The 11,502-nt window shown below is 40.2% G+C and overlaps 1 protein-coding gene across 1 annotated transcript; it reads left to right on the top strand.

Annotated features, from left to right (window-relative positions):
* Positions 1-62: 62 nt before the first annotated feature.
* On the top strand, positions 63-11,450 carry LMLN (leishmanolysin-like (metallopeptidase M8 family); the record flags this gene model as incomplete). The annotated part of the gene is made up of 16 exons (XM_010145450.1): positions 63-160; positions 251-281; positions 788-870; positions 1,346-1,463; positions 2,024-2,202; positions 2,611-2,716; positions 2,936-3,030; positions 3,849-3,966; positions 5,235-5,342; positions 6,653-6,729; positions 7,280-7,390; positions 8,090-8,222; positions 8,369-8,528; positions 9,264-9,394; positions 10,119-10,329; positions 11,356-11,450. Coding segments are annotated over 16 exons (1,854 nt in total), but the record flags the coding sequence as incomplete, so codon positions are not given.
* Positions 11,451-11,502: the final 52 nt, after the last annotated feature.

The following is an 11,502-nucleotide window of genomic DNA, read 5'->3' as shown; positions in this document are numbered from 1 at the left end:
CGGGGGCGCTCCTCGGTGCGGGTGAGCCGCCGCACCCAGGGGCTTGCTCTTCTCCCTGCCAGGTCGTCTATCAGGTTCCTCTGAAGGAAAATCACGTCTTGAAGAGAAACGTGGATCAACAGCTGAGAATTAAGACTATATATGACAGAAGCGTTGAGGAGTGAGTATAGCGATGTGACAACTTTTTTTAAATTGAGATCTGAGAAGAGAAATCCTATTAACTAAAGCTTGTTTTATTCTTTACGTACAGCTTGCTACCTGAGAAAAGACAGCTTATAAAGGTATGTCGGAATTGCTTCCGCTATTTGTTACCACATATTATGTGGATGGAGTTAAGGCCAGTTTAGTTAAAGGCTTTGAATACCAGCAGTTTCATGGCCTTTGGTCCCGGAAACTGAGGTTTTGTGTGCAGATGGTGCCCCGTTCTAAATGTGTCCAGTGTTCTGTTGAATGTTGTTTGGCAGATGTTTCCTCTGTCAGGAGATGTGAAGGTTTTGTTGAGCAATATAGTATTTGTGTATACTCATATAGTATTTATAGCCTCTTTGAAGCTGAGCATTCAGGTTAATGCTGGTGCCCTTCTCGCTTTATCATTCCAATAATAAAATACAGGATTACCAACACAAAATATTTCCTAAATCTATTGATAACCGTCAAACTTCTTAAAAGTCTGAATTTCTGGTGTACCACAACACCTACCAAGTTTCACGTAACTTGGTAGTTAAAGCTTTAAAGGTGGGTAATGTCTGTGCTGCTACTGAGTGACTTTTCTTTTTGTTCTCTTCAGAACAAACTTTTCCCACAAGCTATATCTTATTTGAAGAAGACTTTTCAAGTGCGCAAATCCACGGGTACTATATTACTAAGCAGGTATGTGAAAGCTTGTTGGAAGCCACTTGGCTGTGTTTGATATTTAACGTTGTGTTTTGTAGCCTTTAAAATCTGGATTTAAGACTGGATTAAGAGTGTAAGAAACGCCCTCCTGGGTCGGACCAGGGACCCGTTGGACCCAGTGGTGCTAATGGGCGCTGTTTAGGGTGTGTACACGCATCTGCTGGCCGTTTGTGATCAATATCTCTGTTTGTTGTATCTGAGATGTTAAAGGGTGTACATGCTGCCCGTCGTCTCTTACACGTAGCCCCGCTCATGAACCTGTTCCTAATCTCTCTTTGAATTTACGGATGCTTTGTCAACAGCTGGAAGCATTATGTCTTCTAGAGCAGGGTAACAAACAATTCTTGCTATGGAATTCACATTAAATACATGTTTTACAGTGTTGCGAGACTATTTTACGGTTTCTTTCTAGAAATAAACCAGTGCTGACTGTCTTCATGTTTGATTGAAGGCAGTGTGCGACAAACCAGTATTTAAGGCGGAAAGCTGACCCTCACAGGTACTGCCGAGGAGCCTGCGCAGACCACACGAGGTGTGGGCCGGTTATCGTCCCTGAGAAACACCTCCAGGTACGCTGAGCCACCCAAGGGCTTCTTCACCTCTAAAACGTTACTGTTTGTGGAAATCAATAAAAAAGTTACTGTTGCTAAGTAAGAGACCTGGTTGCTGGAAATCACCAAGTTTGAGTGACAGGTTGGAACAACCTGAGTTAGTGGGATTTTCTTTATGTTGTTGAACTAAAAGTTGAGTAAAACTGGACTGTTTACTGTTCGCTAAGCCTGGATCACAAGGAACTAACTGCACAGAGAGGAAGAGCTGCAAAGCTTGTTAAATGGCTACTAGCCAGTCATTATTCACCTCGGTCAATGAGTCAGATTTTCACAGAATAATAAAATAATTTTTAAAATTATTATTAAATGTCAAAATATTCAAAATATTTTTATTATTATTAATTTCAAAATTATTCCTTGGCTCTTGTTTCATTTACTGTCTTCATAGGAAGGTGTCTCACCTTCTGCTGTCTTACAGTGGGATTTGTTCTTGGCTTCAAGCTCATTGAACTTTGTCATGCAAAATTTGGGTCATAGGTAAAGTGTGTTTTAATGGTTTCATTTGAACGTTGTCGAAGCAATGCAGGGTGTGCAATGAGAACGAGTGGCACTGCGGACCCACGGGCTTACCTGACCAAGAAGGGGTTCGAGATGCTGACTTTGTGCTTTACGTCAGCGCTCTCACGACTGAAAGGTGTGGCCACGAAAACATCATTGCGTACGCGGCCTACTGCCAGCTGGAAGCTGAGATGGACAGGCAAGTGTTCTCTCTGGTGCCAACTTTTTTTTTTAATTTAAGCTTCAGACTGTTTTGATTGTTTAGATGTGGAGTTCAATTGTTTCCTTGTGTTGTACGATATAGTACAGGAGATTTCATTACTGAAATGGACAAAGGCTGTATTTATCTCAAACCACAAAACCATCAAGGAGTGCACCACTGCCAAAGCAGAGCCGTTTCAGTCAAAGCTAATCCTCCACTGTTACTGTCTGAACTTTTTCTCAAGACCCTTTCTCTGTTGCTATGAATATCATACTTGCACAAATTTAAAGGAGAATGCAAACGGGCCCTGCTTGTGTGGCTAGCTGGGTGGTTGTCATTGTAACAGACGCTTTGTACCTCTGTAGTGCCCTACCTAAAATTCACATCTCTGACACTGTCTCCCAGGCCGGTAGCAGGATACGCTAACTTATGTCCCAACATGATTTCGACGCAAGCTCAGGAGTTCATTGGCATGTTGTCTACAGTGAAACATGAGATCATCCACGCGCTGGTAAGGGCTGGAGTGCTAAAACACCTTTCCTTGAAATTTGTGCCTGCTTCCTCACATATCCCTGGCTTGTGGCAAGGGCAGGATGTTTGGTGGAGGAAAGCTCTTGCTTTGCCTCCTTCAATTTGTGTGTTTGCCACCTGGAAGTGTGGTACTTTCAGCATATCTGTGGCGTGTGCGATAACTCTTTCACGGTGTTTGACTTTAGTTTTTACCTTGAAGGGTTTCTCTGCTGGACTTTTTGCTTTTTATCGTGACAATGATGGAAAACCTTTGACAACAAGATATGCGGACGGACTCCCTCCTTTCAACGAAAGGTATTTTATTTTTTTGAACCTCTCAGTACTCCCATTGATGGATGTTTTCATGTTGCCTTTTTAGGATGTATTCCTGCCTGTTGAAAATCCAGCTTGATTCCTTTGGAATGCTTTGGCTTTATTATATTCATACACTTGTGTGTGGTGGCTTCTAGTCTTTCTTTATGTTGGCATTAAGCAGTTGCATTATCCACATACACTACAAACTAAGGCAGAGTTTAATTTATCAGGAGGCTTGAAGTTAAGCATTCAAACTACCCTTGCTTAAATTCTGATGCTAAACACCTCACTAAATTGAGACTTGTATTTTCTGTGATCTGTCTAATGTGCAGTTCATTTTTAAGACATGTATCACTCAAGGTTTATTGACATGCAGAAGTGGCAGTGTGTGTAGTCTGCTGCATGCTTTTCCTGACTTATTGAATGAACAACTTGCATTTTTTTTCTTCATTTAAGGTAGAAATGTTCTAGGGGGTTTTTTGGAGGTGGGAGGGTAGAGAGCTTTTGGTTTTGTTCACCTTCATTTTTATAATAGCAATTCTGAGGATTTCGATTTCATTTCTTACGCTTTTAATAACCGTAGAAAATACATCTTGAGTCTGCAGACATCTTCATAAGCCCAAGTAAGATTATTAAATCAAAGTTGTGTATATAATGAATGCATGTCTTAAAAGGAGACATGCTGCATGATAAATTTAAACTTGAAGGTGTGAGGAAGTACAGAGATAATTCATGGTTCTGTTTCATATGGAGATAAAGATTTGTACAGCAGCACATATTTGTGGGAAGGATTTGTAACCAAGACATTCTTCTCACAGTCTAGGTTTGTATCAGTGGAGCAATAAAGTAATTCATAAAGCGGTGAGGTTATGGGATGTACGTGGTGGCAGAATGCTGCGCCATGCTGTTTATCTTCTGATAACGCCTCGGGTGGTGGTAAGTGTGAATTAGCTTAAACTTTTACTTTACTTTGGATGCCAAGGTTACCATCACGTTCTTGAGTCGTAAATACTTCTTTTTCTGTAGAAGGAATAACCTAGGGTCAAACACCCTTTTCCTGAAAGCGTAGCCCAAAGACTACGTGATTAAGACTGTATAATAGTTGGGAGCGTATATCCAAAGCAAAGTGGAAATAAATAAATGAAGACAGTATGAATTGACGTAGTAGGAGACAGTGAAGGGACTGGGGAGTAAATTATAAAAGGTTAAACAAAACTGGTGTTGAACAGATTCCTTAATCCCACTCTTTGGATATTTTCCTACAGACTTAGACACCTAGTATCATCTTAACAGATAGTGGTGTCACTGCTTTTCTCACTTTTAAGTTCATCCTATTTTCTACTTTTAAAAAGCATTGGTTTAATCTTTCTCAAATTTTACTGATTACAAAACAATGCACTTAACATTTTGTCATATTTTAAAAAAAAAAACCAAACCCAAGTATTCTTGGAAATCTTTCTTGCTTCCCACGCCTCTGATTCTCCCTCTCCTTCTGCCCTCACAGAACATATGTTTAAGTGTAATAAATTGCTATTGAAAATAAATCACAGTGTTAATCATATTTGGCCACAAATAATCTTTCTGTTTGTTTGATATTTATAACACAGGATCTAGAGCAAACTTGGCTCTCTATTTCTTAAAATCCGTGTTTTAAAAATTGGCCATGTCAGTCAAACTGTTCAGAGCATTAAAGGTTCTCCTGGGTAGTGCTGCACTGGCAGGGGCTCCTGGCTGTGATAGCACAGCCTGGTTGTGATGCTTCTTACAGATATTTTGCAGAAAATATCCCCATGTAAAACTAGTTGTCACATACAGCTTCCTAATAGAGAAGTGGGTTTTCTCTGAAACATTTGACAGAAGCAAGATTGTAGCATTCTTACATTGTCTGGGTTTTTGTTGGTGGCTTTTTAAAATTTTTTTTATATGGTCTTTAGTGTGTTCATGCTATTCCCAGCTAATTCTGTTGCTGTTTTATTCTTGTAAACTTCCATCATTTATTTCCAGGAGATAAGTCGACATATGGTTAGGCTTTGGTACTTGCTGGCTTAGTAGCCTCTTGGTAGAAGTGTTTCATGTTTGGAGAAAAACAAGATAGTAGAAAAAAATGCTGAAACACTTTAAAAAGATCGTTCTACAACATTAGGACTGCATATATGTATCTGTCTCAATATTCTGAGAGTCCTGTTGAAATTTTTTCTTTCTAGGAAGAAGCTCGAAGACATTTTAATTGTCCAGTTCTAGAGGGAATGGAGCTTGAAAATCAAGGTGGGATGGGTACAGAGCTCAATCACTGGGAGAAGAGACTGTTGGAGGTCAGTGCTGATAGTAGAACAGAGAGGGGATGTGGGAATGTCTGCTACCCCCACCTTTTTTTTTTGGGGGGTTTATAGTGGTACCTACTGGAGCCTTGAAAATGTGGTTGTATTGAACCTTAGTGAAATTTATCGCTAGCAGTCCTAAACTACAGGTATTAAAATGCCCAATTTCTAGAGAAATCTCTCTTTTTACCTTGTTGCTAAGTCTCAGAGCATAAGTTCAAGATAGGCTGATTACTGAAAAACTGAATGTCTCTTGTCTGCCATTTTTTGAGGAGGTGTGCTTGTTTTCTAGGGGAAAGGATGTATTCCTTTGAGTCAGTTCATCTTTGCCACCCTCTGCCTCTTATGCATCAAGCAGAAGATCATTCTGTCTAGTCATGATCTTGACTCCTCCTTTATTCTTGTGCCCTGGGGTTAGCTTTTGCTTTGCTGCTCCAGAACCTCATCTGACCAAGGAAACACATCCCTCCTGAAATTTAAGATTTATTTTATTTATGACTTTGCATTATGTGTTATTTTGGACAGAAATACGCTTTGTAGTCACTGTGGTATACAGTGAGGTAAACAAGAAGGAAATGCTTCAGGACAGACGTTTTTGTGGAAGTAACATTGAAAAATATGTATTTCTTGAGACCCACATTGTTAGTATTTTGTGCTTTTCAGTAACCTTTCGTGTGGAACAGTAGTTTGAAGCCCACTGGAAAAGCCCATCATTAGAATGAAGTTCATTCTAAGGATCAAGTAGGATCAACAAAAAGAAGATTATTTCTGGTTTCCTTTTCACCTTTTCAGAGGAACTTTGCACCTGGAAAAGTAACCCATATAGTTTGGTTATGGTCTTGATCCCACTCATTAAGTATTGCAGAGATAGCAAATTTGGCTCTAATAAGTCCTCCTAACCATGCCAATGGAGAGGGCAGGCTGGAAAACTGCGTGTTTTGGAGAAATGATAGAAATAAGATGAAGTTCAGTAACAGAAATCCTAGAGCTGTGTAATTATGGATGAGTGTGTGTATACATGCTGGAAGAAGGAACAATTTTATTTTGCCTAAAGAAAGAGTTTCATGTTGGTCATGATTAAGGTTTAGCTGAAATTTGGAATGAGGTTTCTGACTTCCAGAATTCTGAAGATTTGTAGGGTGGAGTGGGGAAGGGAGCTTCATTTTTCATCCCTTTTATGAAAGAGGTTGGAACTTGGTTGTCAATAGTATGAAGGGACTGGAAATAAAATGCTTTTTCATAGGAAGTGTTTTCTTAAAATAATGATTTTCAGTGGCTTGCTAATAGTAACTGGCAACTTTCAGAACGAAGCAATGACTGGATCCCACACACAGAATCGAGTCTTTTCCAGAATCACATTAGCACTAATGGAAGACACAGGGTAAGAATGGGCTTGTGATTTTTTTTTTGGTTCATTTGTGTTTGGTTTTCATTGCACTTGATTTTATTTGCAGTTGCTGCACTTGTGCTTATACATCTGCCACACAATAGATAACCAGCATAATTAACATTACATTAGACGAGGAGTTAGAGCGAGGATGCTATTTTTTTTGCAGTGCATAGTGCTGTTTGTAGTGTCTGTTTAACTTTTTCTTAATGTAAGTCTTCTCTCAGTTGTGTGCAGTACATACTGATTATTTTTTAGCTCTTCTTGCAGACAGCAAGTACTAATTGTCTAAAATTTCATCTTGCTTTATGCATCGTTCCTTTGCAGATCACGATGTTGAACAAATAAACAATAGAATTTTCTCTTAGTTCATTGTGATTTTAAAAATAGGGGAATTATAATATGTTATAGGCAGAAAGGGATGCAGTTTCCCTTTTGTCTTCATTTGAAGACCTTGAGGCATAGCATGAAGCTCTTTGAAGTGCTGTTTTACTAAACAGAACTCCAGTTTTTGAAGTAACTGTATTCTTATTTCAAAATACAGCTGGTATAAAGCAAATTACAGCATGGCAGAGAAATTAGATTGGGGACGCAATAAAGGCTGTGACTTTGTAATGAAGAGCTGCAAGTTCTGGATTGACCAAAAGAGACAAAAGTAAGGATACAGTCTTTTTGGGGGGGAAAAAGTAAACTCTGATGCTTGTTTACAATTGTCCTTCAAATGCAACTTGATAAAAAGTACAGGTAGATACAGATTAACAAGGAATGGTGTCCTGACACCCAGGAAGGAGCACACCAGATATGTAAAGAGGAGGAGCATCCCACTCAACAAATACCAAGCCAGAATCTTAAGGTGTAGAATGCATTTAAGAGGGCTGTGCTTTAGAGAGGAGGGAGAGATTTAATCTAAAAGAGTTTCCTTTCTTATTTGTCCTTTTTAATTGCAAAGGCAGCCCGTGTCATTTCTCATTACTGGGTTGTAGATAAAGCATCAGGAGGTGATGGCCATCTCCAAAATAAAGCCTTCCTCATTTGTTCAATGCAATGCTCATACATTTCTAGGACGAAGCTGCACAGGGGGCCTGCTTTGCTGCGATGTTTATTTCTTTAAAATTTACAAAAAATAATCTTAGAACTAAATAAGTGAATGTGTTGTAACTTTGTTTGCTGGCTTGGTAGTCTTTAAATTGGAAAGGTCATAACCAGACAAATAGCAATAGTTATTGTCTCCAGAGGAGTCGGTGGTGCTTTGTGCAGGGGAGAGTGAGAAGAGACAACCTTGACAGGCTGCGTCGTGAAATTACGAAAAGCAGTTAAAGTGATCGAATGTGATTTGTATACTTTTTCTTTTGAGGCGGCAATTAATCAGTCCGTACTGCGACACTTTGAGGAGTAATCCTTTGCAGTTGACCTGCAGACAGGACCAAAGAGCAGTAGCAGTGTGCAACTTGCAGAAGTTTCCAAAGCAGTTACCTCAGGAATATCAGGTATCATACTTTACCAAATAAGTGTGTGTGCTTTGCAGCCAGGCGATTATCTTTGTTTTGGGTTTTTTCCCATTCTAGTTCCATTTACAAAACAGTTTTATGCTTGTCTTTGCACAGACTGCTTCACAGCCTGTTTTGTTTTGCAGTATTTTGACAATCTTAATGGAGTACCAGCAGAAGAATTGCCTTACTATGGTGGCTCAGTAGAAATTGCGGACTATTGTCCCTTTAGTCAAGAATTCAGCTGGCATTTAAGCGGTGAATTTCAGCGCAGCTCAGACTGTAGGATAATTGAGAACCAACCAGGTCAGTTTTCTGGACTTTGGTGGGGTATTTAAGAGACTACATTTGTTAGTCTGGACTTGCCGTGTGTTCCAGCTAACTGGATGTGAAGTTAGCTTTAAGCAACTAGCTGTGTGAAAGCTGTGCTGGGGTGGGCAGCACAGCACAGCTCCCTTGTGCTCCTAGGAAGCAAACGCTTGCATCTCTTACAGGAATTACATAAGAGCTGAACAGAAATTAACCCCAAATGATGCAAATATAAAACATGGGGGTGTTGGGGGGTTTTTTTTTTGAGTCCCTCAAAAATAGTTCCACTTTTCACCTTTGTAGAGTTTTTTTTTTTTGTTCAAGTTGCTTTGCAAATTACCAGAATGTGGGCTTGTCTCCTAGGGGTAGTGCGTGAATGTTTGATATTGTGGAGCTTCAGAATGTGGTAGGATGTTATCTGTCTGCATTTGTCTCAAAATAAAACAAATAAACACCCTCCACCCTCAAGCCAGCAATCAGTCAGCACTCCGTGGGAGCAAACATCCTCATGGTTCTGAGGGAAAGTACTTGCTTTATTAAATTTGGGTTTCTTCCCACTTTATATTCAAGACAGTATAATTCCCAGATTGGTAACAATTAACAGTCTGAAAGATTTCAGAAGTACACCTGGAATTGTGTGTGGAGACACTGACTAATTATAACACATTAAGCTGATGGGGGACTTTCTTTCCCCCTAGTAAGTTGCAATTCAATATATTCTTTCCACCTCAGATCCTACCAAAAACTACGGTGCAGAGAAATATGGACCAAACTCTGTGTGTCTTATTCAGAAATCTGCTTTTGTCATGGAGCAGTGCAGGAGGAAGCTCAGTTACCCTGACTGGGGTAGTGGATGTTACCAAGTAAGTGTGTGTTGGGTTTTTACCATTGGTGTGTGTGGCTGGTTGTGGGTTTTTTTTTTTAGAATAACACTGAAGGAAAAAGTCAGATGTAAAATATAGGCTGTGACTGTTAGAACTTTGCATGTGGGCACAGTGCCTGATCTTCTTTGCCTTAAATCGCTAGATTGTGACATGTTTTGAAAATAAGTCTCTTCCAACCATAAGCCTGTAGTTCAGATCACATTGAAGCGTGTGACCACAGGGATGGCTTCTGTGTCGCTTACAGTCTTGCTAGGGACCTCAGCTGCCTTACCCTGGTGACATGTTCTTCACAGCTAAGTAGGAGTGCTTATACTGGAGCCTTCTGACATTGAAGCTTCATGTTGATTGGTCACTTTCCAAAGGTGGTGCTGTGCACATGTCACGTAATTTTTGTTATCCTCCTTCCCTTCAGGACTGACTTGCTAAAGGTATTGCTTTCAGGAGCTCAACTCAAAAATAGTCGTTAGCAGAAGCCAAATCTACTTGTTCTCAGTTGACGATCTCTACAGTTGTGCAAAAAGAGTGCAGTCAGTGCTTAAAGCATTCTTGAACCAAACAGTGGCTGTGAGAACTTTACAATAATTCAATTTAATCTGTGCTCTGATACCAGGAGTTTACTGAATGTAGCATTTACTTACCAAAGGCCAAAACCTATTTCTGATAAATTGTAACACAGACTTAACTTTCATTCTTTTGTTTTAAGGTTTCTTGTTCTCCACAAGGGCTGCATGTTTGGGTCAAGGACACTGCGTACCTGTGCAGCCGCTCCGGTCAGGTGTTAACTGTGAGCATTCAGATGAACGGCTGGGTACACGTGGGGAATCTGATCTGCCCGACCTGTTCAGACTTCTGTGACTCCTGTCCCCCAGAACGAGACCCTCCGGCTTCCAACTTCACAAGAGCTGCACCAGTTGGTAGGTTGCCTTATTTGCGGAGGTAACTTCACATTGAACATCTGGAAACTCTGAAGGTTTGTGTCAGCTCTGACTGTTGGAACAGGAAAGGAGAGCCATGGTCTGGCTCTCTTCTGATCTGTGTATTGAAGGCTGTGTTGTGTTCACAACCTTCAAAATTATATCTTTTGTGGAAAGTGAGTTCTCACTTCTATAACTTCCCACGGGCAGTGTTCATGCTGTAATCCAGGGCATGCAAGACAGGTGTCAGTTTGCTTTTTGAGGGAGGAAAAAGGCTTAATTCGCTGACTACCAGTTAATGTCTTGTCGAGAACAGATGGCTTTCTACAAAGCCAACTGATGAAAGAGAACAGTCTCGACAGTGCTTTGTACTAGTGGCTCATTTTTAAGCCTTTAACCAATTCTTTGTTAGATGTGCTGTCTCTGGAATTTTTCAAGGAAAAAATAAACCTGTTTAGTTTACCTGTGCACGCAATTCTCTATTCCAGGTGGTACACTTGGGTTTCTGTGTACTGGTTCAAATAGTTTTGTTCTGTCTCAGAGATGGCAGCGTTTTGGTGGTTGGACACTTGTGTCTGTGGTTTTCTTAAGCCTCGTGGCAGGATTACCAACTACACAGACAAACACCCTGATTCACGTATTGACTTCCTTGTGTTGTTTCCCTTGCCCTCAGCTCGTGTTTTGTGACTTGGGTTTCTATGTAATTTACAGCCATACGGATCAAAAGTATTCACAAGTCTTCTGTGGTTTTGAAATGCTGTAGGGAACTTCCTGCTCTTCCTTGCCATACTGGTTTTTTTTTCCTAATTGCTATTAGTGAAGGAATGCAGAAATTTATTTAACTGGAAATAACCATGTTATTTGGTTGATTTGAATTCCTAGCCTTGGATGCTCGAATAAATCAGTGCAGGTTATTGGCAAATATGTTTTGCTCTTTGGTGGCTTTTTTTAGTGTTCTCTTCCTTGTTTTATCTTTTAACTATAAAATTTATAAGCTTTATGGTTTCTGTTTTTTCGTTATTTTAGACTTATGCTCCTGCTCGTCCAGCCTGGTTGTAACTCTGTGGCTATTGATGGCTAACTTAATTCCCCTGCTGACAGGATTGTTTCTCTGCGCATAGAGCACAGGGCAGGAAGATGTTCTGAGACGATACACCATCACGTGGCACTCCT

This window comes from Buceros rhinoceros, unplaced genomic scaffold (genome assembly GCF_000710305.1).
Source record: "Buceros rhinoceros silvestris isolate BGI_N320 unplaced genomic scaffold, ASM71030v1 scaffold25470, whole genome shotgun sequence".
Taxonomy (NCBI): domain Eukaryota; kingdom Metazoa; phylum Chordata; class Aves; order Bucerotiformes; family Bucerotidae; genus Buceros; species Buceros rhinoceros.
This window is presented reverse-complemented; position numbering and strand designations above follow the sequence as displayed.